The sequence below is a fragment of the Phasianus colchicus genome, chromosome 2 (assembly GCF_987193195.1).
Source record: "Phasianus colchicus chromosome 2, bPhaCol1.hap1.1, whole genome shotgun sequence".
Taxonomy (NCBI): Eukaryota; Metazoa; Chordata; class Aves; order Galliformes; family Phasianidae; genus Phasianus; species Phasianus colchicus.
Genome location: NC_143437.1, coordinates 40,707,947 through 40,735,175, shown reverse-complemented (window position 1 = coordinate 40,735,175; position 27,229 = coordinate 40,707,947). Strand labels below are relative to the sequence as shown.

The 27,229-nt window shown below is 47.5% G+C and overlaps 2 protein-coding genes across 6 annotated transcripts in view; one reads left to right on the top strand and one right to left on the bottom strand.

Moving 5' to 3' along the window:
• Positions 1 to 2,836: 2,836 nt before the first annotated feature.
• Positions 2,837 to 10,255, bottom strand: DLL1 (delta like canonical Notch ligand 1). The gene is made up of 11 exons (XM_031613442.2): positions 10,125 to 10,255; positions 9,697 to 10,008; positions 9,535 to 9,595; positions 9,149 to 9,406; positions 6,817 to 6,877; positions 6,212 to 6,342; positions 5,895 to 6,064; positions 5,540 to 5,756; positions 4,071 to 4,863; positions 3,839 to 3,956; positions 2,837 to 3,445 (listed from the first exon to the last, which is right to left on the bottom strand). Exons 1-11 carry the CDS (start codon positions 10,182 to 10,184, stop codon positions 3,440 to 3,442), a joined length of 2,187 nt encoding a protein of 728 aa, XP_031469302.1. The 5' UTR covers positions 10,185 to 10,255; the 3' UTR covers positions 2,837 to 3,439.
• FAM120B (family with sequence similarity 120 member B) overlaps positions 7,470 to 27,229 on the top strand; it is a 57,985-nt gene continuing 38,225 nt past the window's right edge. The window contains exons 1-3 of one of the 5 annotated variants that reach the window (XM_090135462.1): positions 7,470 to 7,512; positions 19,699 to 20,744; positions 23,687 to 23,867. In XM_090135462.1, coding sequence (XP_089991588.1) covers positions 19,725 to 20,744; positions 23,687 to 23,867 — 1,201 coding nt within the window. In that variant the 5' untranslated portion in view covers positions 7,470 to 7,512; positions 19,699 to 19,724. Of the gene's footprint in view, positions 7,513 to 11,061; positions 11,201 to 16,512; positions 16,630 to 16,711; positions 17,902 to 19,698; positions 20,745 to 23,686; positions 23,868 to 27,229 lie in introns of those variants that run through there. The other 4 variants (XM_031613454.2, XM_090135460.1, XM_090135461.1 and 1 more) reach the window with 4 other exon arrangements.

Below are 27,229 nucleotides of genomic sequence, written 5' to 3'. Positions count from 1 at the left end.
GGGCAGTGCCCTGACCATCAGACCATCCTTCCTCTCCCGAGGTCATGCAGCGTGTCTGCAGCAGAGCCAGGAATAGTACCCAAGTTTCCTGATGCCTAGGCCCTAATGCACAAAGTACAAATATCAGTTTAAAGAGATGCATAAACACGCCTTGCAATTAAACCTAAGGCACTCTGAGCCCACAACTTGCTATATTTTGAAAGCTGTGTATGTCTCGCTTCAAAAATCCCCTTCTACAAATCTGAGTGCCTGACAAATATTGTCCATGTCAAGCTTGCAAAAAAGCTTGCAGGATGCCACTACTCACCACCGAGATGCAGGTAGGACATAACCTGAGGGTGCCTTCTCCAGCTCCCATCCCAGGGATGAGCTTTGGGGTGGGACAGACATGTGCTTTGCACTGTGTGAATGCATGCTGCAGCCCTGGGATGTGCTGCGTCAGGAGGGGCACGCTGCCACGTGTCCCGGAGCTTGTTGGAGCCTTTCCAATAATTTTAATGGGCGTTGGATCAGGCCCTGAATTCTCAGCTGTCCCAGCTAAACGGCCTCCCCACACCAGCTCTCCTCTCTTTTCAGACCAAGGAAGCAGGAGACCCTGCCAATAGGGGAGTTCCTGCTGCTTTTGGGAAGCCAGCTGGCCTTCTCCTCACACACAGGGCCAGGCAGAGTGGAGCCCACAGTCACCTCTATGACTTCTGCACGCTGCCTAGGTCATCCTTTTTGTCCTCCAAAGGAACTGGGTGCTACGATGCAGAGTGAGGATCCATTGCTCCCCACTGCATGCCTCAATCTGTTCACTAAGAGCCCCAATCTACACGTGCAAGTTCGTAGGACTTAGTGCAAGAAATAAATCCTGCATGAGGCAAGAGCCCCAGCCATGCTGGACAGGAGCTGGAGAAGCCATTGAGATTATTTGTGAAGTGTGGTTGCAAATAGAGCTTCATAAAGACAAAGCCCAGCTCTCCCCTTTTTCCACAGTGTCTTTTTCTCACCAAACCTAGCATATCCAGTAACTAGCACGTGGAAACAATCTCAGCTTTCTGAAGTTGTCTTATCTTTACATGAAGTTGATTACATGCTGATGCTGTGCCTCTTTACCAGAGCAAGGGGCTGTAAGCTTCTCCAGACCTTTGCCTGGCAGTACACTGTATAGTACTTGAGTTTGGTGCTGGAGGCATAACATTGTCACAGAGGCCCTCAGCCGTCAGTGATTTCTACTCGTTGCTGCTTTTTATACAGAAGAAGCATTAAGAAGTCCCAGCCGAGACACTGGCACTGGCTGTGCAAAGTGCTGCACATCGCAGGAGACAAGCCTGTCCCCAAAAACCTTAGGAACAGGAAGTAACAAATGGAGTGTTTTGCTCAAGGTTTGTCCAGTTTGTGAGTTTGCATTGCTTTAAGCACCCTGCTGCCGTACACGCTGTCATGCCTGGGTCACTGTGAGATTTATTGACTGATTCTTTGGCAGGGTATTATGTCAGCCTTCTGCTTGTAAATACTGTTCACACCATCACAGAACATATCACAGTGACTTCACGTTGCTTTCCTCATGAAAACCTTACCTAAGAAGACACTTTGGGATAAATGAATAGGATATACCTTATTGGGTCACTTTTGGGAAACTGAGTAGATCTTGTCTAAGGGTTGGCTCATGAGAACACCCTATAAATGGACAAGCAGTCAATGTGTGTTTTCTACTGACACTGTATAGAAGTTCTAGTTGTTCTCACATTTTTGTACACAAAAATAAGGCAGGTACATGTATAATTTACAGATCACCAGTTGCCATAATTGCTTGATTGTATGTGTTATCACATGCTTTTGCTTTTGGGATAGAATTCACCTCTGCTGAATAGAATGGGAACAGACTATTTTCATTATCTCCCAGAAGCTGCAGGATGTAACCTACAGTGACTGGGATGGAATCCACTTTAATGGATCAAAAAAAACACTATTTTTCTAGGTTTTCCTTTTTCTTCCTGGGATGGAAGAGTACTTTGCATATTTCTGAAGGATCTCTGCTAATTAAGAGGTACAACCTGAAGGAGAGCTCATTAGAGCAAACTAAATTGGGAAACGGCCTGAGCATTCAGCACCAAACCAGGGGATGGGGTCACACGTTGACCCAGTATAATGGCAGCAGGCACCATGGGCAAAATTGAAACCACAGTTACAACATACTTGAGGGAGATGTCATAGTCAGGAGAGTTGTGGCTATTAGCCAACTCTGTGTCTTCCTATCCTGAAAAGAGAAGGGTCATCCCCAGGCTGGAGTGGCTGGGGAAGATGATGTCCCATGGGTGGGCCACTAAGAATCAGAGCCAGTGGGCCTCAAATGCCCCTGGACTGCAAGCATTTGAAGTTGCAGGAAACACAAAGCTGAGTCAGGACAAGACCCATGCCTGCATTGGGATGGAGTGCATTTGCATCACTCCTCCTTGGGAAGTGATGCTATATGTGTTTATATATATGTAGTCTAACATGACTGAGCAAACATTACTCAAGGTTTTTACAGATGTTTACCTTTGAGTAAGAGAGAGCACAGCCACGGGGTTAATAGTTCAGAAAGTTAGGAGGGGAGGGGAGAGGTCTACACACAGTAAGTTGTTCCCCACTCTTCGTGATAGGACCTCAGTCCTATCCCATCCCTATCCATGAGTCCCCAGAAATGTGTCAGACCTCTTATTGCAAGGTTTAGTCTGGTTCATCATCTGCTGTGGAATAAAAGTAGCATTCTGGTTATCATTAATAATATTTATTTTGGAAAAATATTTTAAAAATGAATTTCTTCATTAACAAAACGGTAAAAAAAAACTCAAATAACATTTGCACAATATTCCATAAATACATTTATATACAAAAAAATATAGTCACATAGACCCGAAGTGCCTTTGTACATATTTACCAAAAAATTTAAATTATAAAAAAATGAACATCACAAAATACTCAAGCTTTACAATTATCATGAAAATATTTTTACAGATTCAAAAAAATAACACACTTTTTCTCACCTAGAAAAAACACATTTTAGTATCAAAAAAGACAATAAAGGCAGTGTTTCTGTCTCTAATTCAAGAAAAGACTGGCTCATAAGAATCCAAAATATACACTTCAGGCAGTGCATGCTTCTTATGTAGTAATTAAGTCCATTCATTTAAATATATATAGAAAAGCAACTGACCATAGTGCAATGATAAAATTCATAAAAGGCAGTGCAACAGTAATCCTTGAACACAGACCCTTGCCTGGTGTCCATCTTGTTTCTTTATTTTGCAGTCACTTTGCTAACTTCAGTAGAGAACCAGCTCAAGCCTGAATTTAGTTTCTCAGCAGCAGTCAGTGAAGGAATCTAGCTCTCATTCCTCTTTCAGCAGCATTCATTGGGGCACGTCTCCTTTGAAATTGTTCTGAACAAAAGCTTTGCCATATCACGTCTGTTTTACACCTGTTGAGAGAAAACACAAGCAGAGACCAGAAGAGGTTAATAAAAAGAAAGCAGAGGACTATGAGGATGCAGAAGGTCGGGACTTCACCTCAATGCCAAGCAAAAGCAGGCTCTGCAGGCAGCATATGAAAGAATGAGTCAGTAGGGTTAGTAGGCTACAACTGCACTGTAGTTATACCCTTGCCCGCAAAAATCACTGTCCCTGTAACCCCCACTGGAGCTTATCTTAATCCACAAGTTTTTTCAACATCTGCAGTGCCACAGACTGAAGGTGGCCATGTTTCAGTGAGTACAGATGACTGTGGCTGCAGGTAGAACAGTTTGGCTGCCCTGACCTGCTCTGTATGGGGATCACACACCAAGACTTGTCCGACTGCCAGGTGAGATACTAACCTCAGTTGCTATGATGCACTCATCTTTCTCTTCTGATATGACGTACACCGACTGGTACTTTGTGTCCTTTGAAGTGGAATATACTGAATCTGGCCTTTTTCTTTCAGAAGTGTCACTACTGAAGACAAAAACAAACAACACAGATCAGATGGCTGTTATTTAACACTGCCTTTAAGTGACACATGCACCTTTCAGAGTAAAGCCACCCCCTGAGCTCAAGTAAGCACAATACCTTTTTAGCTGTACTGCGCTTTTCTCTTCTGCCTCTGAATCATACGTTTCACACTTGGCTTCACATTTGCCATGCTCCTCTTTCACAGAGTCCTCATTCTTGAGTTCATGCACCAAATTGTAATCCACTGATGGGTATCTAACTTTGTAGCCATTTTTATCGGAGTTATCGCTGTGAAAGTCTACTTTCTTATTTGTGTTTTTAATCTGAGTGGCACCGATGACACTTATGGAGATGTCCTTCTCGCGCTGGCAGTTCGCCAGGTTGTTCATGGTCTCCGTTTCGCTCCTGCAGGCCTCGGGCTGGTGGTGCCTCTTTTGCACCTTCAGCCTGACGCAGACAACGACGGCGGCGCAGCCCAGCAGCAGCATGAGGACCAGAATAATCCCGGCGCACACTGCGATCCAGGGGAATTGGCTGTTCTGGCCCTCTGTGTACTTCTCGGTGAAGTCGACGATGACGGGTCCCTGAGGTGGCTCGGGGAGCAAGAACTGGCAGTTGAGGCCGCCGTAGCCCCGAGCGCACTCGCACACGTAGCGGTTGCTTCTCTCGTGGCAGGTGGCCCCGTTGTGGCAGGGGTTGTGCTCGCATCTGCTCACCGGCGTGCTGCAGTTCTTCCCGTTGTATCCCGGGGGGCAGGTGCAGGAGTAGTCGTTGACCCCATCCTGACAGGTCCCTCCATTGACACAGGGGAAGGAGGCGCAATCGTCCACGTTGTCGTCACAGTGCCTGCCAGTGAAGCCAGCCTGGCACTGGCATATGTAGGAGTTCCCCAGATCAACGCACTGGGCTCCTGCAAGATGTGAAGGGGACGAAGGTTGAGCGGTGTGTGCTCAGACCCTCCCTGCAATACACCCCAACTGCTGCTCTCAGGGCCGCTGTCACAACTCATAGCTGAAAAAAGCTTCTGTTTTGGGAGGCTAGCTCCATCTCTGCCAGATCTGAGCTACTGCAAAAAGTACCTTTTCTTAAAGAAAGGTATTTCTTAATCAAATCTATTTTTCATTCAGCATCCCATTCCCTTTTTGACATTTCATCTAGCTGGGACTATGAAGCTAGTTCAGATCAGGTTCACGCCACGATCTCATGTTACAGAGTTACAGTGACAGTGATGAGGAGGACTGCATTAAAGAAAGTTTTAAATACTTTAATCAAAACAGGAAGATTGCAATTGCTGGATTATAATTAATCATACTTAGTGTTTGTATGGCTTCAAAGAGTCTTTATAAATATAATCCTCCACGCCTGTATGCATGAAGTTTCAGGCCAAGTTACGCAGCTACAGTAACCCCTTAAGAAAACGGTATCTGAAGTACTGACCCATACCACATCATTCATTTTTAAGTACAATTCCTCCACTGAGTCAACTACTGACATGACATGGTCCAAGGTTTATCACTGGGCCTCATTATGAGCCCTAGACAAGAAGCCAAAGTGACTGGATGGTCTCCTTTTATGTTTGGCCTTACCATTAGCACAAGGGCTGGAACTGCAGTAATCGATTTTCTTTTCACAGTTGAACCCAGAATAACCCAGTGGGCAGCGGCAGCTGTATCCACCATCAGGGTTGTCAGTGCATCGCCCTCCATTGAAGCACGGTCCATCAGCACAAGTCATTGCACTCAGCTCACAGTTTTTACCATAGAAGCCTGGGGGGCAGGTGCAGGAATAGCTGTTCTCGAGATCCTGAGGGGAAGACATGATAAATGTTCAAAATATTTACCTGAAGTTGTTTTAAAATACAAAGGAGAACTTCAAAAATAAGTAGAGTTGACATTAACTCATCCCTTGGGGTCTCACTCAGCACAAGCAACTCAAACTTACAGTGCAGCTTCCACCATTCTTGCAAGGGTTGGCATCACATTCGTTGATTTCAATCTCACAGCTGGAGCCTGTGTACCCAGGTCGACAAGAACAAGTGTAGCTCCCCTGACCAGTGTTAGTGCAAGTGGCACCATTCTTGCATGGCTTGTGGTGAGTGCAGTAGTTCAGGTCTGTGGGATTTAAAAAAATAAAGAAAAGAGAGAAATCAGTCAAAATGCTTGCTCATTTGTAAGGCTAGCATAGCATGCATGAGCTGGAAATAACTGCCTGTTTTCTGCTTTTGGAAGGAGATGCTCAGGCAAAGCCCTAGAACTTACCCTGGTTGCAGAAAAGGCCGCCCCAGCCTTCCTGACAGTTGCACTGCCATGGCTGCTGACAGGTACCATGCAGGCAGCCTGGGTATCGGATGCATTCATCACAGTATCGCCCCTGCCAACCCACTCTGCACCTGAAAAAAAAAATAAGAAAAAAAAAAGTCAACAACAGAGTCTTGTCAGATTTAGACTTCTCACATTTGGAAACCCTACTGCAAACTCTGCAAACACACTGATGCCAGGGATCAGGTTTCCTAAAAGCCTTCAGTGATCCTTCATCTGAGAAAGTCACCGAGTCCAACTGCAGCATCAGCTTTCATCAGCCCCAGCTACCTCTTGTACTTCCTCAGATAGAGCCGTGGTTGCAGGTAGTTAATTTGTTTACTCTAATAACAAACAGCCAAACCTTACGCACAGCGCAGTAAACTCATTAGGTTAATATTAATGGCACTGATGTTTGACTTGTAGATTAATGCCTTGATCTGGCATTACCTGGATTGCTTGAATTACTATCTAAGACGAAGAAAGGCGTTTAAGCTGACCCTTGCAGGACTGCTGCTTCCAAGCTAAAGACAAAGAAAGGAGGAAGGGGGGAGCGGAAAACTTACTTGCATTCCCCAGGTTTGTCACAGAAGCCGTGCTGCTCGTCACACCCAGGCAAGCAAATCGCTGTGAACAGAGGAAGGAGGGAAGGGTTGAGCCAAGGCCCACCGCCTCCCCTTGCAGAATCCCCTCCCGAGAGCACCCTGTGGGTGGGGGGCCGGGCAGTTAATAGCAGCTGAGTTAATCTCTGGAGCCTGCAGGAGTATTGATCTCGCCTGGTAGCCGGGCACTTTACTTATCGCCAGGGATGAGCATTCTTCTTAATACAGTTGCACACAGACAAAAGAAGGCTCACAATTGCTGCCTTCCCCGCAGCCCCTCGCCCCCCTTCCCTTCCCAGCGAGGGTCAGAAGTCCTTTTTTCCAATTCTATGCACACAGCTCCACCTCTTAATATCCCCCGAAAGTGTGTGTGCAGATAAGAGTGGACAGCTGGTGTGCAGGGTGCCAGTGCAAGACAGCTGCTCTATTGTCTATTCTCTCCCAGCAGCTGCCCCGCTGCAACAATACCCCCGGCCCCGGAGCCAATGGGGCCGGTGCCGGCGGCCGGGCAGCCTATCCCTGCCCACGGCTAATCTATGGCACGCGCGTGATTTCGCTGCAAAAACTTTTTTTCTTATTCAAATAAATAAGTCTAAAGTTCTTCCTCCCTCCTCCCCCCCGCTCGGAACAGGGGCGGGCAACTCCGGGCATGGTGAGGAGGTAAGCGGGCCAGCGGGAGGGAGGAGAGGGGAGGGAGAAAGGGACTTGTGCTCATTACTTTGCCTGGTTATGGAACTCATTAAGCAGGCACTGCAAAGTTTTAATTCAACAAAGCCAGCCGGAGACAATGGCATGCAAGGGGAAGGCGGGGAAGTGGGGGGTGAGTAGGGGGGGTAGGGGGGAGGGGAAAGAAAGAATCGGTGCTGATAATCAGATCGCCTCAAAGTTGGAAAGAATGGAGCCGAGGGCAAGGAGACGGGAAGCAATCTGCCACTGGGAGCTCGGCTCGCTAACGGGAAGACATTCTTTTCGCATGCACACATAAACACAGCTCGGGAGCCGCGTCCTCTGCACAGACATGGGCAGCGCCGGGCTGGGCGGCGGACAGAGCGGTGGTGCGCAGGCATCCCGAGTGCTGACAGCACCGAAAGAGCTGGTTATCAAAGGGCTTCCTCTCACCCCACCCCCTGACACAGCCGGGACAAGCACTTTTGATCATGGGAAAGGTTCTAGTTCCTATTTAAAATGCTATCAAAGGAAACGAAAGCTCTTTTGCTTGCTGCATATTGTGCAACATCGTAAGATGAACTGTTAAAAGCATCTTAGCAGCCACGAGTAATGTGAGCAGTTGGTCTGGGCCGGGTGATAGCAGCTCAGCTGGGACCACGGTGCTTTATGGACTGTGACTGTTCTCTCCCTGCCTGCCTGGAGGGCTCACCCGTTGTCATCTGCCAGCACGCCTCAGTGTGTGCACACAGAATGCCACCACACACCACAGTGGGAGCTGAGTGTCCGTCTATCTGTACGCAGCTGTGTATCTACAGAGGACTCTCCTTGTAAAACCAACAGTACCTGGCAACCATGACCGCCTGTCCCTCCGGAATCTGCTCACTGCCCCAACTTTCCCTGCTGTACCAATACACTGCACTCCTCAACAAGCTTCAAGCTCGGGCTCACTCAAAACTCACGTCCCATGGCCTACTCCTGCTGGTAGCAATGATCACAGCAACGCAACAGGAGAGTGATGGGGAAGAAGCTGAGTGCTTTGGTGGCCCCGGGTGCACTCCCCCTGGCAGTGGCAGCATGTGAGCATCCCAAAGGAGAAACATACAGTCTGAAGGCCGCAGAGGACATCTTGGATATCCCTCTGCTCTTTTCAGTGCAAGATGGGAAGACATCAGGCTGCAGCAGTCCTACCTCTAGCCCTGCCATGGGATGCTCCCAAAGCCAAGGTCTTTAAAATCATAGAATCATTTTAGATGGAAGGGACCTTTAAAGGTTACCTAGTCTAACTCCCAGGTCCTCTCCTGGAGCCACATACCCATGGATGTGATACATCCCCAAGCAACTGCTGAACATGTTGCCATCAGCTTGGCAACTGAGTGAGCGAGCGATGTTGGCACTGCCATTTTGTTAGCTGGAGATGTGGCTGCTTGAGTCAAGTTTCTGTGCTAATACTGAGCACTGCCTATACCCATGTATACATGTGAATATATACATATTCACATGGATGAAGCCTGCACCTAGCAACATGCACACCTGCCTGGACCCCTCTCCATGGAGCCTGAAGTTAGAGATTCCCCCGACCTTCCCCCCAAAAGCTCAGGGGACACAAAGGGGACACTCAGACACTCACGCTCAGTGCAGTACTGGCCCTTCCAGCCTGGGTTGCAGACCTTCTCGCCACGCTCTCCACAGGTGAAGTGACCGAAGGCGTCGTCACGGGGCCGGCAGAAGACAGAGCAGCCTTCCCCGTAGTAGTGCTCATCACACACAAAGCGATAGGAGTACTTGAGGTCGGTGCGGCCGCTGCTGTGCAGGTCCTGGGACCACTCCTCACCCACCGCCAGGTGCCTCTGGGTGGCCAGGCGGCTGATGAGGCGCTCGGGATTTTCTGCATGAGAGCGGAGAAATGAGGGATGAGAGAGCCCGAAGCGAGCAGGGCATGGGGAGATGCTCGGCGGGAGGGAAGCATGGGAAGAAGGGAGCGCGGAGGGAAGGGGTCCACGCTGGGCCCGGTACCTGTGGTGAGGTCGTCGGGTGAGTCGGTGTGCAGAGCCTCGATGATGAGCGAGAAGGTGCCCTGGGGAAAGAAGGAGCACAGACAGCCGTGAGGGCGGGCACGGCCGGGGGGGCAGCGCCGCGCCCGGAGCCCGGGATGAGCCCCCCCGCCCCAACACTTACGGGCCAGGTGAAGCCGAAGGGGAAGCGGATGGGGTTGCTGAAGGCGGGGTCGGCGCCGCCCGCGCCGTCGGGGACGCTGAAGGAGTTGGCGCCGAGGACGGGGGTGATGGCGCTGCCGTAGGTGCAGGGCGGCTCGGGGGAGACGCTGGCCTGGTAGTGCTTCAGGCAGACGCGGAAGAAGGTCTTGCAGTCGCACTGCTGCAGCCCGGCGCCTCCGGGGCCGCCCCCCCGGCAGCAGTTGCGGTTGCTGAGCAGCCCCTTCTTGTTGACAAACTCCTGCAGCTTCAGCTCGAACACCCCGGAGCCGTCAACCTGCCGAGGACAGCAGCCGTCAGCCCGCGGAGCGGCCCCTGCGCATCGGGCAGCAACCGGTGGCCCTCCCCGCTCCCTCCGGCCGGGCCCGTCGGGGGTCGGCGAGCGGCACTTACCTGGCAGCGGCACAGCAGCGCCGAGAGGAGGGCGAGCGTCAGCAGGAAGCGGCTTCCCATGGCGGAGGGGCAGCGCTCGCGTTCCTGCCCCTGTGTCTTCGTGGGGGGAAAGGAAGAGTGTCTCTCGGGGAGGGGGAAAGAACGGAGGGGCCACAACCGCCCCGCAGAGCCGGAAGGGATACTGTCCCGTCTCCTGCTTTCAGGAGGGTCTCTGACTGTTATCCCCCTACCGACACCTCTAGGTGCAGCCCGGCGGCGGCTGACAGCTCTTTCGGATGGCAAAAGGAAAAGAAAGAAAAAAGAGGAAAAAAAAAAAAAAAGTTTTAAGATTAATCTGCTAAACTCTTTTTCTTGCCCAATCCACGGTGCTCCTCCTTTTCTCCAAGAAGAAAATAATAATAATTAAAAAATAAAAATTTAAAAAAATGAAACAAAAGCAACTTAATTCCCAACGGAGGCAGAGAAGAGGCTTCCCAAGGAAGGTCACAAATCGGCGCTCTGGAAATCCCTCCGCAGGGGCAGCGCGGGACGGGGCGGCAGCGGCGATAATTCCCGGAGCGGTGCGGGGCGGCTCTGCGCGGCACTGCGCGGCTCTGAGCGGCTGCGCTCGCCCTGCGCACGTCGGGGCTGGAAGGTGTCAAGCGGCAGCGGCGGCAGCGGGTCACGTTGGAGCCTTGATCCTTTTTTTTTTTTTTTTTCTTTTTCCTTTTCTTTTTATTGTTTTTATGTTTTTAATTGCAAAAGAAGCTCCCGCTCGTTCGTTGTTGTGGGCTGACTTTTGTTTTGAGAGGAATCCCAGCCAACACAAATAAGCTCGTGTCTCAATAGCGGCGCACGGAGCGTGTCCGGGTGTGCTCCTGCGGGGGGGCAGGGGGTGCCCGCTCTGCGCCGCGGCCCCGCGGCTCTCTCCGAGGGTGAACGCGAAGGATCTGCCTCTCCGTGGGCGCCGGCCTCCCTTATATCCCGCCGGCCGCCCGCATGCCTAATGAGATGCAAATGAGCAGCCCCCCAATCTGGCTGGAGCTGTCACAAAGGAGCCACTTTTCCAAACCCTCCTCTCAATGGATCGCCAAATGGTCAGTGAGCTGTAAAATGTGCAACCCTCCTCCCCCTCCCCTCCGCGCTCACAAAACGTGCTCATTTACATTCCTACAAATTCGGGAACCGCAAGAATCCCCCTTCTGCTACGGGGAGAGGGCGGCACCCCCGCCGCACCGGGCAGCGGCCCCGGCACCGCCGCCGCCACTGCCCCGAGAAGCGCCTCGGAGACCGCGGCCGCTGCCGGGGGGCTCCGCGGGGCCGGGGGCGATGGGCGGCAGCGAGCCGCAGCGGGGGGAACCCGATCCCTTTCCTTTCGCACCGCATTTCCCCCGGCGTCGGCCAGATGGGTGGGAGCGGGGGGCGAACGGCGCGACCCCGAGTCGGGTTTGCCCGTCTTCGCTCTCCGCTCGCAGCCCCCGTCCCGGCAGCGGAGAGGAGGACCGCGGGGTCCCGGCGGTGTCTGCCGCCCCCCCGGCCCCGGGAGCGCCGCCGGGAGCGGTGAACGGGGGCTGCGGGGGTTACTGCTCCCGTCTCCAGGAGCACCGCCGCCGGGAAGAGCTCCCCGCTCCGCCCGGGTCCTGCACCCCTCTATGATTATTATCATCATCGCCAACAACCTCGGCCTCTCCCTCTCTCTCTCTCTCTCTCTCTCTTTTTTTTTTTTTTTTTTTCCTGCTTCAGCTTAGTAAAAAGTGAGTTTGGTGTGTGTCGTTCGCGTGGCTGTCATTAAGGCCGTTTGTTATTGTGTGAGGGCTGAATCAGTTAGCTCTTTGTGCTCTCAGCTGTATGGTAATGTAGACAGCACCTGCTCCCTGCACAATGCGAGGGAGAGAAAGAGCTCCCCTCGGCGCACGCTGCTGCCTCTACAACAATGTCCGCACATTTTTTAAAGAAATCCCTTCCAGCACTTCCCCGCTCCGTGGAGAAAAAAAAAAAAAAAAAAAAGAAGAAGAAGAAGACGACTTTACCCCAACCGTCACCTTATTATTTTTTTTACATATCCGTCAGACACTGGAACTTTTGTTTTGATCGTAAAAATATCGCGAGGAGTTCGGTGGCGAGGAGATAGAGGGGTAGGGGTGATTTCCCTTCGAGCAGCTCCCTAATGACGGATGCGATCGAGGATAAAAGTTTGCGGGCGGCTCTGGCACGGGGTCTGCCGCTTTGTCGGGCCCTCTGCGAAACACCTTCGGCCTCGGGTTCATTAGGATGCAAGGTGTAACTGTCTCCCTAAATGTCATTTTAATTGTAACAGAGCATTTCAGCGCAGATTAAGCTGGTGTGCGAAAGGAGAGGATTTGGCTACAATAACCTCACTGTAGGTATGCCGTGCTCAAAGCCTTATTATGGCGACTTTATTGGGTGGGAACGTGCATTTGCATGGCGAAATGTGACTTTCATTGAAGCAGATGTCTTGATCACAAATTACGTTACAATGCGCTAGGAAAAAAAAAAAAAATCTTAAAGACTTCTTAAAGTAAAAGCATCGGGTAATACCAATTAAAAGAAAATCGCTAATGAGCCCATTCAGCCCCGTTCACTGCCTGCTCCTGGACCGCCGCTGCCCACGCGGCTCTGCAGGCTCAGGACCCGGGCGGGCACTGTCTTCTCTCCTGTAAACCCAGCTCCGCTCCAGCCAGCCCCGTACACGCAGGTACCCGAGGAGAAGGCTCTTCTCCTCCGTCCCGGTGCTCGCAGGCTGCACTGTGCCGGAATGTTTGCGTTTCCCCGTGCCCGGCCCGAGGATGCGGCCGGGGGGCGAGGCTGGGCTGTGCCCGGCGGCGGAGCGGAGAGGGCGGCTGCTGCGGCCCCAAGCGCACATTGCTTTTGCCACCTAGCGACAGTACCGCTCCGCCAACTTGGCTGCGGCGTTATCCTCGGGAAAGGGAAGGAAGAAAAAAAAAAAACAAACAAAAAGCCAACAGCACATCCAGCACCCCTCCGTATCGGGTTTACCAACCGAGTGGGGTGGAGGGGTGGCAATATCTGAGATCCGAGGGCGGACGGATCTGCCGAAGATCGCTAAGGATCTTTTAGCCTAAGAGAGGTATAGAAAGTTGGTCCGTGAGCATCCCCTTGCTTAAGAAAGTGGAAATAAAAAGTTCCACGCGCGAGAGCTTTCACCCAGCAAAGAAAAAAAAAAAAAAAAGCCCCGTAAAACCGTGCCCCCGAATCGCGACCACCCCCCCCCCCCCCCCCCCCCCTCGGCACCGGGTATTTGTTAAACTGACGTGGCACAGATTTCTCGATTACCGCTGCTGAGCGTGACTGAAAGGCGCCGTGAGAGCCGGCAGGATCCTGCCCACGGCGCTCATTCTTCTCCGGCTTAATTTATGCCACGCGATTCTGTATTGGGGAAATCAAGCAGAAAGCTCCTTTTTCTGCTTTTTTCCCCCTCTCCCTCTCTCTTTCAGATGCCGGGCTAACGGGGAGACTGTTTAACTTAAGTGTTTCTATAGGAGGCTGTTGTAGTTTAACTCCTGCCCACCAGTAGCTGAGGCGAACAAAGGAGGGACTCGAGGTCTAACTATTCATCCATTCTCTGCACTTTAATTTTCATTGATTTTGAAGACAAGGGGAGTCCTTAGGGATTCTCGCTGAAGGGGGATGACACGCCTTTAGACGCGATCAGCCCCCCAGCCAGCCATCTGCTCCCAACCAAATGGCGCTTTTTCGCTCCCAACCGCGTGTCTCCGCACCCCGCTCCCCCGGGCCGCCCCCGCGGAGGTGCGCGCTCGCGGTGAGCAGCGCGGGGGCTGCGCGGCGCGTCCCCCCCCCCCCCGGCCGGCGACGGCTGGATTGCCGCGTTCCCTCGTGGATCGCGCTCCCTTCGGCAAACCGGAGGATGGGAAAAGTCACTTCAAAGCGGGGAGGGGGAGCTGAGGATGAAGGCCTCCCCCCGACCCTGCCTTCTTCCCGGGGCGGGGGGGCCGCGGGCATATGGCGAACGGTGCCTACGTGTGGAGCTATGTGTAGCCGAGTGTGCATAATATTTTAATTAGCCCCCCGGCCCCTACGGAGGCATGCGTGAGGCCGCAGCCCCGCGTCACCTGTCCCGGGCATCCCGGTCGTCCCCGGTGCCGGGCGCTGGCATCGCGCTGCCCCGGGCGGTGCTCGGCCGCCGCCGGACCCCGCGCACGGTGCCCTCGGGCCGCGCCTGCCGTGTGCGGGAGGGGATTACGGAGTTCTGCATGTAGGTTAGCCCAAAGTTGCAAAGGCATGTGCTGATTAGAATAAGAAAGGGCAGTCGCGTGGCTCAGCTGGCACACAGCGAGGCCAGATGATAGATAAGCAGCTCCGGGCCTTCCCTCCCCCCCCAGTCCCCTTTTTCAAATCGCAAATCATCTGCTCCGGCCCTATCCTCGCCCCTCATTTCCATGACAATGGCAGTGTGTTTACCTGTGATCCCAGGACCGGCGGGGCATTCCTTTGTCTCCCGATGCGATTACCGCAGCCAGCTGCTCTCCAACCCATCCCCGGGCAAATCCCGAAGTGGCCCCTATATGTGTTTTACCGATGGCACACGAGGAGAAAGTGAGCCCCCCTCCTGCCCCCCCCCCCTCCCCGTTCCCCTGCGCTTCGTGTTTGTTTGGGTTTTCTCCCTGGTTCGTCTCCGACGAGATTTCGCTCGTGGGAAAGCGCAAGGGATAAAATTGGCTGCTCGTGTGTGTGTGCTTTTCCAAAACGGGACGGATCGGGATGCACATCCTTTAGGGGCACACTGAGGGAAGCGGGAAGCAGCGCCTGCTGTGAGGCTCCGGGGACCTCATACAGGGCTCCCCGTCTCTTTCCCGTGCCTCACGCCCTTGATCTCTCTCCCCAGGAGAGATGCCTTCTCCAGGGCGCTCAGCCTGCACGAAGGCCCACTTCCCAGCAACCCACCTATCTGCTGAAATCTCCTGCCTCACTTCTGCAGAAGGGATGTGGGGACAAATGACAGCATCTCCAGGGTTCACTTGGGTGCAGCTCAGTTCTATTGCCACAGAAGCAGCTTTTCTCCTTTTTAGCCCCACGCTTGCTCCCCACCCCAGGAACTGGGAACTGTGTGAGGAGCACCCATGGTGCCAGGCACCCTCTGATGGCCAGGACAAACCTGCAGCCCCATTGGGCTGGACCAGGCCTGCCCTGGTTCTGAGGCCATGGAATGGGAGGCATGAGCAGGCTGACATCGTGCACACAGGGAAACTTATAGTACTTCTCAGAAAAGTTCTCTGCACTTTGGCAATGAGGCTCCTCTCAGCAGCAGTTCTTAATTCATTCACTATTTCACCTAAGGAAACCCCCTCTTGTCTTTTCACTGGCTTATCATCGTTATAAGCCAGAACCCCAAAGAGTGGCTGCAAAGTGCTCCCCCAGCCCTGCTCCCTGCCTGCAGCCCACGCAGCATGCCGCTGTACTGTACCACGTTTCATGCATGAGGGGTTTTTCTGTCCCCTGAGGCCCCCCCACCCCCCCGCTCAGTGCACACATTGTGTGCTGGCTGCAGCGCAGAACCTGCTGCTAATAAACCTTGAGGGGGATGAGGGGGGGTTGGAGGGGGGGGGGGGAGAAACAGAGGGGGCAACAGTTTGGTCGTATGTTTGCAGGGCTCTCTGAGCCACTTCCAATTTGTGTCGTTTTTATTTCTTCCTGCATCTCTGCGCGGGGGAGAGGGCTTTTGCAGAAGGTGATTATGAGACAGAGGATGAGTACGGATGGGGCGGGCCGTGCTTTTGGAAATGCTCTCCGCTTTTCTCAGAGCATCTGCCCGGAGACGAACAGATGTGGGCACCTGCGGTGACAGGCCACATATGCTCCGTCCTATTCACAGGCATTCAGACACAGCCACAAAGGCCAGGCTTTGTGCACGCCGAGCCACCAAATATATTAATCTGCGCTCCCCAGAGCACCGCTCTGGTTAATTTTTCCCTGGCAATAACATCAGATCTCAGCCTTCCTCGCTCCCCTCCTTCTCCTGAGAACATGTGGAGCTATCCGGGCCCCACCTGTTGGCTGCGGGCAGAGGTGGGCGTGCAGCAGAGACACCAGGGCTCCCTGCTCACCCCAAGCACGGCAAACCCACCCCCACCTCACACAGCCCGCTCCCCCGCGGGGCCCCAGGGGTCACTTTGTTGGTCAAACTCTGCTATTTGTCCCCGCAAACACCGGTCAACGAGCGGCGCAGATGCAAAATGACATCAATCTCAGGTGCGAGGCTGGGGCTCTTTATTTTATTTTTTTATCCAAATCGCTTCGCTGCGCTCCCTCGTCACCTCCCCCTCTCGGTTTTGTTTGTGCCGGGGGACATCAGGCCCGCGGACGAGCCCGAGACCAACCCCCAACCCCACGCCGCCATTGTGATGAGAACGGGCCGCCGCAGCCGTCCGACGGCACCGCAGGCCAGCGACCCGCGGTCCTCGGGCACGGCCCGGCCGCTGCGCGCATGCGCGGCTCCGCCCTCGGAGAAGCGGAAGCGCCTGTTGGGGTCAGTGCTGGGGGTGCCGCGCCGCGCAGCGCTGGGGGGGCGCTGAGGGATGGGGGCGAGCGGGGCCCCGCTGCTGGCCGGCAGCACGGCCGCTCGCGGGAAGGGCTCGCACCTCGCCCGGGCTGCTCACCGTGCCCGGAGAGCGGCGAGGCCGCGGGGGTGGCGGTGCGTGTGAGCGGGAAGCGGTCGGCTGTGCTCGCAGCGCTTTGAGATGGGGTGCGGTGTTCCGTGGGCGTAGCGTGCGTGTCGTAGCCGTTGTTGGCTGGCAGAGGCCGTGGTGTAGGGATACTCGGAATCTTTGGGCCTGTACGACGCTTAGAGGGAAATGTTACTGGCTGTTTTGGGTCATGGAGGTTTTTTTTATTCCCCTTAAGTTCATGCCCTTGGTAGCTTTGCAGCTAAAATGCTGTGCTAACTTGAGGTGTCTGTCTCACAAAAGTCACAAACATCCAGCCTTCGTTGCACAAAATATGTTTTCCTCTGTTAAGAAACGTAAGCATTCCAACATAAAGTGTTTTACTCCTAAGCGGATTGGAGTAGATGATCTCCAGAGGTCCCTTCCAACCCCAGTGATTCTATGATTCCTCCAATTGTAGTGAGGTACCCCTGAGAGAAGTGCTGTAGGCAGAATGTTTGCCTTCCCTTTTCAGACTCTGTGGTGAATTGGAGTGTTTTAACGTGGAGGTTTCTGTGTAGTGATGGAACAGGGTGTGTGGAAGAATATAAAATCCTTAATTTTTTTAGTGTTGTTTTCAGTAAATGTTTGTGGTCATGTTGAAATGGTAGTAGTGGCCAATATTTTTGCTTATATGGCTGGCTGTTAACTGCCTCTTAATTAAAGTAGGCCATTACTGGTCATGGAGATTTTTCTGATAGTGATGATAATATCATAGATTCGCATGAGTTCTTAGGCAAGAATATCTTCAGATACAGGTTTCAGAAGGTGGGGAAAATGTCTCTTTCAATTGCGTATGGCATGGTATAGCTTATAAGTTGTTTACTGCACTTCTTGCTCTAGCTGCGTAGCTGCTGGGGACAGAGTCTGCACTGGTTCATAAATTTTGCTTGGACACGATGTGTTACTACAGAAGTAAGATCTGCTATGGCTTTTTACATCTATGCAGTGAATTTTAAAGGTGAAGATCTTCACACCTCTTGCTAGGTCTCCATGGAAAGTGATAAAAAGGGATAACCTTCTAGAACTCAAATCATTCGTACTCAGAAGTATATCTTTCCTGGAAAGCAAATGGCTGGAGTTTTAAGGGCATGCAGGTATCACTGCAAAGAAATAGCATCACAGAGAAAGCAGTGCCCTACCTTATGTACTTGTACAGCAACATGTGTGATTTATACGTTTGTTTCTGATTCTATAACAGTGATGTCTGTTGTATACTCCCAGATATTATTACACCTGCATTTGTGTATTTCAATTTGCATTAAAGAGAATGGCATTCAAAAGAATATCTGAAAGGCACTTAAATATTTAAAACTTCAAGGGAGAAGAACTCAAAAATACCTCTAGAAATTTTCAATTGCAACACTTCTGAATTCAATTTCTTTTTTTGTTTTTTCCTTTATTTTCTTCTGTATGTCACAGGCATGTTTATTGCAATCATAGAATTGTTAAAATTGGAAAAGACCTCTAAGATCAGCTAGGCTAACCATCCACCTACCACCAATATGCCCACTAAACCATGTCCCTAAGTACTGCATCTATCCTTTCCTCCAACACTTCCTGAGAGGGTGACTCCACCGCTTCCCTGGGCAGCTGTTTCTATGTAGCAATGTAATGCTCTGGGGACAACCTATAACTGAAATGTCAGAGCAGCGTGAAAAACAAAACAAAAATCGTAACTGATGAATTAAAACATAGTGAATATCTTCACTAATGGAGGAGGCATTCCACTTTTAAGTAAAATCAACATAAAAGCAAAACAGATTTTTTTGAGAACAGAGAACAAAGTGAAGCTCAATGAGAAAATCAACTTGTTTCTTCCAGTTTTCATCGCAAGGTCCTTTTAAGTAGCACTGTGATAAAAAGCATATCTAATGGCAAAGCTGTGCCAAACTAATAATATGCAATAAGATTTCTAGAAACAAAGTGGAGGTCATCAATGGTTCTAATTTTATCCCGTGACTCTTTTTATGGAAGATATACGTTGGTTCGTTTAGCATTCCAAATAAAGTTCTGCCACAGAAGTTGGAGGCTGTGCTTCGTTCTTTCGGCCGTTTGCAAATAGAAAATAGACTTATTGCAGTTTTAATTATTTAATTTCTGGCCAATGCTTGTATGTGTGTTTTTGAGAATAGGTTGATTCAAAATTGCTGTGCATGTTAGAGATCTCATTTAGTAAAATAAATTAACTTCACTATTGATGACTGTCAGATTTCTAGATTTACTGTAGTTCTTTAATGTGTCTTAAAACTTAATATTATGTCTCCAAATGACAGCATGGTGACGTGAATCAGGAAGTAAATCCACAGCAAACTGGCAATACTGATAATGTCAAGGTATTGCAACTGGAGCCACATTGATAGAGTACTGCCTGTAAATGCTGATGGCAGCTGACCAATTTGAACAGTGAAAGTACAGGACCAATTTCCAAAGTTATTCAGTATTTTTTTTCATCTGGCTACAAGGTGTTAATATACTTTTAGTATGAAAATCAAGCCATTAATTTATGTGTTGTATGCTGCCAGGTGAGATGCCGTAAGGCTTTTAATTACATCTATATTTGTTTTTTCTAGAAGTGTATACTTTTTATATTTAAGAGTGTTCTTCTGAAATTTTTGGAGTCATACTTCTGAGAACATTTTGATAATCACAGTTTTTACTCATACAAAAAAAAAAAAAAAAAAAAAAAAACAAGGATGGAAAGCAAAACAAATGGGCTAGATAGTCAGTTGGTGATGGGAAGAAAACTGGATGTGCCACGTTAAAGGCCAGGATAAAAGAGCCAGCTATTAGCAAAAGCAGAAAAATACTGTTCAATTTCTGAGCTGTTTTTTCAACTGTAGCATTTCTCAAAACTGCATTTTGGAATGCTGTTTTTGTTTTTCTCCTTTCAGACTGCAGCGAGCTTCAGAAATCAACCATGGGCATTAAAGGTTTACAGGGATTTGTGGCGAGAGTTTGCCCTGATGCATGCAGAATGGTAGATCTGAAAGAGATGGCAGAAAAACACCGCATCGATCATCCAGATGTCACGCCTACTATTGTAGTAGATGCCATGAGTTGTGTTCGACGTTGGTACACACCAGAATCCTGGGTGTGTGGTGGCCAGTGGCGAGAGTACCTTACTGTTTTAGAGGATTTCATTGAAACTTTTAAAGCAGCTGGTATCGAGTTGGTGTTTTATTTTGATGGAGTGGTAGAAGAGAAAAAGAGAGATGAATGGATCAAACGGAGGCAGCAGAATAACAAGGAAATAGCCAACCTATTTCAGTTTATCAAGACTCACAGGAAACAGCCGGGGAGAGGAATGTTCGTTCTTCCCTCAGCTCTGCCTACTTTTACACGGTTTGCTCTAAAGTCACTTGGTCAAAAAACAGTGTGCACATTGCAAGAGGCAGACTTTGAGGTGGCTGCATATGCTTTGCAACATAACTGCATGGGAATTCTTGGGCAAGATAGTGACTACCTCATCTATAATACATCTCCCTATTTTTCCATTGAGAAGCTCTGCTTGGACAAATTAGTCACTGTTATGTACTCCAGAGAAGAACTTTGCCGTGCGCTAGGTCTTAATATGATGCACCTTCCTCTCTTTGCTTGTTTGCTTGGCAATGATGTTGTTCCAGAAAACTTGCTGGAAGGCTTCTGGCATAAATGTTTAGTCATCTGTCCCTCCAGGAATAAGAGCTACAACAGAAGAACGAGCATAATTCTAGCTGTAGCGAATTATATCTCCAAAATTCAATGCTTATACAGCAGCCTGAAACACTTGGAAGATATGCTACCTCTGGGATCAGACAAGACATTACTTTACAGAGGAATGGAGTCCTATCTTTTGCCAGGGCAGCAGTCTCCATGGATTCCTCCTGATGCAAGAAATGTCAAAATGTTCTCAGGTCAAGAAGAAACAGCCATGTGTCGAGATAAGGAAATCTTTCAGGTACTTTGGCTTCTAAAGCTTAATGGGCATTTCATTGTCGTGACTACTTAGTGAAAGCTGGTACTGAGTATGCTGATCCTATGTATTTAAATTTGCTGGAGCCACAATTAGAAGCATTATATACATAATGCTCAGGGCAGATGCAGCGCATTTTAATTAAGTTGTTCCTCTCTTTCTGAAGTATCAGACAGGTCAAATAATGGGAAGCAGCACATGTATGGGCCCACAGTTGGGCAAAGAGATGTGCTTTCCATGTATTGTACAATGGAATAACTTGCTTTTTGCTTTGAGAACCTGCAGGTCAGATACAGCTGGTTAATGGTCTGCTTGGCAGTGCCTGGCACGGGCATTCAAAGTACCAAAGGAGAGCTGTGCTAAGAATGCAGAAGTTGAAATTGCTTTCATGGATGTGTTGGAAAAGCTTCCAATAAATCTATATTTCATGATTTTGGGACCACGCTCACTACTGTTCAGATACATAATCCATGGATGAACCAAAAGCAGTGGCCTGTTAATCCTTAAAGGGCAGGTCTGCATGAAGAAGTTTCACATATGGCTTCCCACATGGGCAAAGATGCACTGGTGTTGGGTTGTGAAGAGGTACCATCTGCAGATTGGATATATTAATTAGGGTTGCCTGCCTGGCTAGTAGAAAACTGCTGCCAACGCATGCACTGATCTTTACACCAACTGGGCTGCATTGCATCAGAGTCTATACAACAGTAGTAAGCTTAGAGTATAACTGCAAATGCATGGAAATTAAGAGAATGTATTGAAGTTTAATTTAAAAAAAAGTCTAAAGGAGATGATAGCTATTACTGTTACTCCCTGTTTTGTGAGGTACATACATAAGGGCTTCAAAGAGAGAATTTTTTTTTTTGTCTGTCTGTTACTTAGTTTCCTTTAAAGCTGTTCTTCTGTTTCCTCATTATATTACTCTCATGTAATCCTATAACGTACATTTTCCTTTTCAGAAAGACTCCAAAACACTTAAAAGTTAAATTAAAACCTATGCAATGCTCACTTCAGCTAAACTGTGGATGTCTGGGTTTGATGTTAACCGCATACAAATACAATACATGTAATTTTTCACTGTACTAGTTAAATAGAAGATACCATTGAGAAAAGAAAAAACACCACTACATCCTAATTAAATGTTGACAAATACTGTTTATGTTTGAAGTGCAAGGAAAAATTAGGTAGAATGTAATCATCTATGTTGGATTACAGCCAGGACAATAGTAGCAATATCCTTACTCCTTAAGAGAACATATCATGTGGTATTTATGACAAGAGGTCATTATTTCTTGATCTTTCATTTTAAGGGTTGCAGTTCTCTAGCATTGTGCTGAGCTACTGCTGTTTGAAAATATTAATGTTTAGAAGCTTCATTGAAGAACACCTCATGCTATGTTGCTGCATAAATCCTATGTTAAGCCAGTCACTGAGCCAAGGAAATTACAGTCAAAATTGAAGACATGTTAACTAGTCTTCTGCTTTTCTACAGCAAGTGTTTAGATATTCGTATGTTGTGTGTGTGCTTTGTTTCATATTTTGGAATCTTTAAAATAATTCCATTTGCCCTGTACATTATATAAAATGCAGATAACTGGCATATTCAGCCCAGTTCCAAGTTCAAGGACATAACCTCATGTTACCGCTTCCCTCGGGTTTGGTTTTGTTTTATGTAAAAGCAGATTAGGGAGATATGGTTCCAGGGCAACCATAGATATATTGCTATAAGAAAATGCTCTGTTGATTGTGCAGAAGCCTACTGTTCATTTTATGCTCAGTTCTTTGGAAAGTATGACAAAAATTGAGTTAGTTGTGATCCATAATGGCCAGTGCTTGACTGCAGCTTTGAACTCCTGAGTTCCCATTCTGGCAGACACTGGAATTCTGTAGGGACAGTGAGTTTCTCTGATCTGGTAATTCCCAGTGAAGGAGACTGAGAGTGTTGTGTATATGCACAACCCAAGTCACATAGATAGCATGACACATAGGGAATGCTGAGCAGAGAAACTTCAGTGCCTGCTCACCATACAGTATGGATCCAAGAGAGTCTACTAGTGGTACCCTGTGGAAATAATAGGTCTCATTCAACTATTTGAGCATCTGTACAGTTTGGTTTGAGATTGTGAAGTACCAAGTATGGCTGTCTCTGCCCTTGCCGAGTCCAGGTTAGGGTTAGGTGCCTGAGAGCAGCTCTGTTGCTTTTCCATATAAGATGTTCCAGACCAACAGTCCCTGTTGGTACTCTCTGCATACGGATGTGTCTGTACCTAGTGTAACCTGCAGTCTGGGCACTGCTGTGATTCTGCTTCTTAGCCAGTATGGAGACCTTGTTTTCCTCACTGCAGCAGACTATTTTTTCCCTGGGAGAAAAACTTTTGCAAAGTAAGACTGTGGTGAGTTTAAATATTCCAGATTCACCACTGTGTAAACTACACAAATTCAACTACTGTCGAAAGAGACTGGTGTAGTTCATCTGGAAATAGAATAAAAAGGTTGGGTTTTGTCATGCTTTCACTTATTTTTTTTTTTCTTTAAGTGCACATACCCTTTTTTGAGAGGAAAGACAAGTGACTAGTGGAGGGCAGTTCATTTTTCTATATCTGCGTTCAGAATTAATTTGAGGAATGATTACTTTTATTTAAAAGATGTCATGGAAAAACAACTACCAATTTTTAGAATTCAGGGAGAGAATAAAAAGAAGGGCAATTATGAGTTCCCTGGTAATCCCTATCCACAAAATGATACGTGTCTGAAAATATACTGTGCTCCTTCTTTTTTAAAAGTGCTTGTTCCCTCCCAAACATTCTGTCGTCTTCTCCTGATAAAGTAGTGTGTCTTCCAGTAGTGAATCCATTTATTTTTTTCTGTTTTTACTATTTGATTGTTCTTACTTTTGAAGATAACGCCTTCTTTCTTTGAACAAACAGTTAGCTAAAGAACATCACATCCAATCTGAAAATTATGCAATCTTCAATATCCTGAGTAATGGAGTGCTTGAGTGCAGCAACTCTTTGGAAGACGATTGTGATACAGAGATTCCTGGACAGGCACTCATCTATCGCCCTGCTCGTCAGCATATTTATTCTGTCTTGTTGGAATCAGAAGGAGGTAAGATTGAGGCTCCTTACGGTACTATTCAAGCACACTTTAAATTCTGAAATCCGAAATCTTGAATTCATTGTTTCATTGGCTAATTCAGCATGGCACTTAGGATAAAAGCTGGGCAGCTGAAATGTACTTTGTGAGGAATCAGCTAAAAAACTTCACATGTTGCTAAATTTCAGTGCTTTTAAAGAGATGTTTTAAAAAATATTTTATTAAATGAGAAGTTATGAAAGCTGTTAATGATCAAAAGATTGAGCAAAACTGTGACGTTTAGGTCATTTTAAGAGTTTGAGAGGATATGAAACCTTATTTTGCTTTAGAAAATACAGCTCCTAATGAATTAGCTTCAGCTGTAATATTCTTCTGCAAAGCAATAATGCACTGTTGCCATTTTACCTGCTGTTGACTTTAAGTTTGCAATTTTAAGAACATTTGGTAGGCAAATGTGTTTACTGCAGTAATACAAACACGAGTAATCATGCTGGTGATTATTAGTGCTTTTATCAATGTGGAAGAAAGTAAGATTTATTTATCCAGTGGTGTATGTAGATTCTGCAGTGGGTGTATCTGTGCTTCTATTCTACTTTAAGACTCGGAATTATTTATGCTCTCAGTGGCCTTTAGGCAGACTTGAAAATTAAAACTGTACTGCGCTTTTATTCTTTTTAATATGTTGTTTTCCCCTTGCTAATCACTTTACATTTTTATTAATGAAAGTGCAAAACTATCAACATAATATTCAAAATTCAAAGAAAAGCCTTATATATTAAGTACCTGACTTCCTTCACCAACTGGAGTTTGAAGTCATGCCATAATAGGAAAAAAAAATTGGAAAAACTGAATTAGAGTTTACACAGTCCTTTAGAGCGAAAAACAAAAAGCTCAGCAGTAGCCATGCACATCTGTCATCTTTCATTTTTCGGCCTACTGCCTCTAAATTTTGTAGACAATTATAACTTGGTTGGGTTTTGTTTATTCCTCTACGCAGCAGGATGTTCATTGATGTTTTCAGAAACACCCCAAACCAAAACTTCCAATTAACAATTGTTGCTGCAAGATGGCAGGGTAGTGGGCAGATTTGCATCTGTGTTAGTTTTTTGTAGTACTCAGATGAAGTAGATTAGAATTGAAATGCAGAAACATTAATTTAGAATTCTAATGAATATGAAATTTGGACACAAAGGAGATTTTCTTTTAAGAAAGTGATTTTTTAAAATAAAATCACAGATACCACATATTTCTTGCTCTCAGTTCATGCTTCAAGTTCCAGAAAAAGAATTCTGCATTAGATTAAGCTGAACACCTCCAGTCCTTACCTTTCCAAAAAGATACATGGAGTGTATGTGCATGGATCCCATATTGAATCTGCATTTATTAATTTCCTGCATGTATTTACTAGCTGCTATAACTATGTTGCTTTCCAGTACTTCGTTGCTTGATATTTTATTCCAGTGTATAGTTGCTTCCAGAGCAAAAGCATAGACCATTAATTAGGCTGTATGGAAGTTTATAAGTAAATGTCCATGTTACTTTTTTTATTAATTTGCTTCTAAAGCTTCAAGGCAGTAGCATCCTCTGCAAAGCAGAATCCTTTACCTGTTTGACTCAGATAAAGTCAATTATTTTTTGTAATTCAGTGGGAGGTAGAAGGGGGAGATGTAAACTACGCTGTATGCAGATTGTCATTTAATGTAGAATTACTTTGAATTAGCATTAAAATAAGAGTTTACTGGAAGGAATCAACCAATTAAGTTAGTGCACGTGGAGTCTGCTGCCATCATGAAAAAACTGGCACTGTAGTTCATGCAAAACCAAGTTGGCTAACTATACAACGTTCCATTTTGCAGGCCAATTCACAAATCTGCCTATTTACTGTTTAAAATAGAGATAACAGCAGCCAATATTTTGCAAAAGCAGTGATTGCAGTTTTAGTTTAGAAATTATTTAATCTGCTTTGTCTACCTTGAAACAAGAAACTCTTGTTAGTTTTGAATGTTTAGGTTGAGGTTTTCAAGTAGCCTAAGATAGCCAAGAATCAACAGGAGCTGGATATCATATCCTTTGAAATCACTTGCATAGGAGATGCCACTTTGCCTGAAGCCATAGTGTAATAAGCAGTGCCAGTTTAGTTCTCTTGCACAGCCACTCATTTCAGTCCCTTTGCAAACTCACAGTTGTGCTGGTGCAGCTGTTTGTGAAGCTACATAGTAACGTATATTGAGAAACAGAAAATAGTCACTTTCTCCCCTCTTACTTCCTTGCAGTTGGGTAACTAACCTGGTTCTGTTTCCCTGTCCAGCTCTGTAGTCACAAACAGTTATGGTGAAGGAATGACAGGGAGTAGGAATAAATGAATCAATTCTTACCTGAAGATGTGAGCAAGTGTGCTGGAAGAACTGCTCATGGAGCTATGACTTTGACTGTAATTTGGTGTATGGTGAGCATGTGTGTACTTTTACTCACTGAAATGTTACCAGAATCAGAGCCTTATTTTGACTCAATGAAAATAAACAGGAGACTGATAGTGATCTTGACAATACAGCATTTGTTGCCTGTCTTTAAAAAATATATATAATTAATACTATTAGAGCTTCTTCTCATCATTAGGTTGAGTATTGTTTACAGTGATACGTAAGCTGACAACTTCTAGCATTGTTCTTAGAACAGTTGTACTATTAGAAAAAATTACAGAGGAGGGAAAAAAAACATTAAGTAGTACAGCCAAGCTCTTTTGTGCACAAAGAATTCAGAACAAAGCCGACGGGTTTTGGCATGAGCTCAGTTCATGGAAATACCTGCACCAGTTGCAAGGTTATGTAATGTGGCCTGAACACGTGGCCAGCTCCTGGAAGTCCTGGCATCACTCCCAGTTCTAAGATTAGCAGCCAAGACTGACCATGCTTTTGACACTGTCAAAAACAGGCCATTAGGAGAATTTTTGCCCGTTACCACCAGGGATAGCTCAGTAGGGCTGTTGTTCCAGATGTAGAGGAGCACAGAGTTTCCAGCAGTCTCTAATTTTGGTGTTTTGCACATAGGTGGTTTTTTTTTTTTTTTTTTTTTTTTACCTGCTAGGCAGACCTTTCGTGGTTCATTCAGAACCTATTTAAGCAAAGGAGCTGTTGTTTCTGAATGCGATTGGTGATATTCTGTATGTGCATTGTTGGGGGGAAAAATTTGAAAAGTTAAACCTTTTATTTTTTCTCTTCCCCTAGCAATAATTCCATGCCAGGAGGTTTGGCATTTAGTAATCAAACCTCCATTTTGTTCTTGCTAGGTTAATGTGCTGAGAATTTGCATGACTTAGGTTTCAGCTGCATTTATTTGGCATCTTATGAGAACAGTCATATATTTCTCTTACTAAG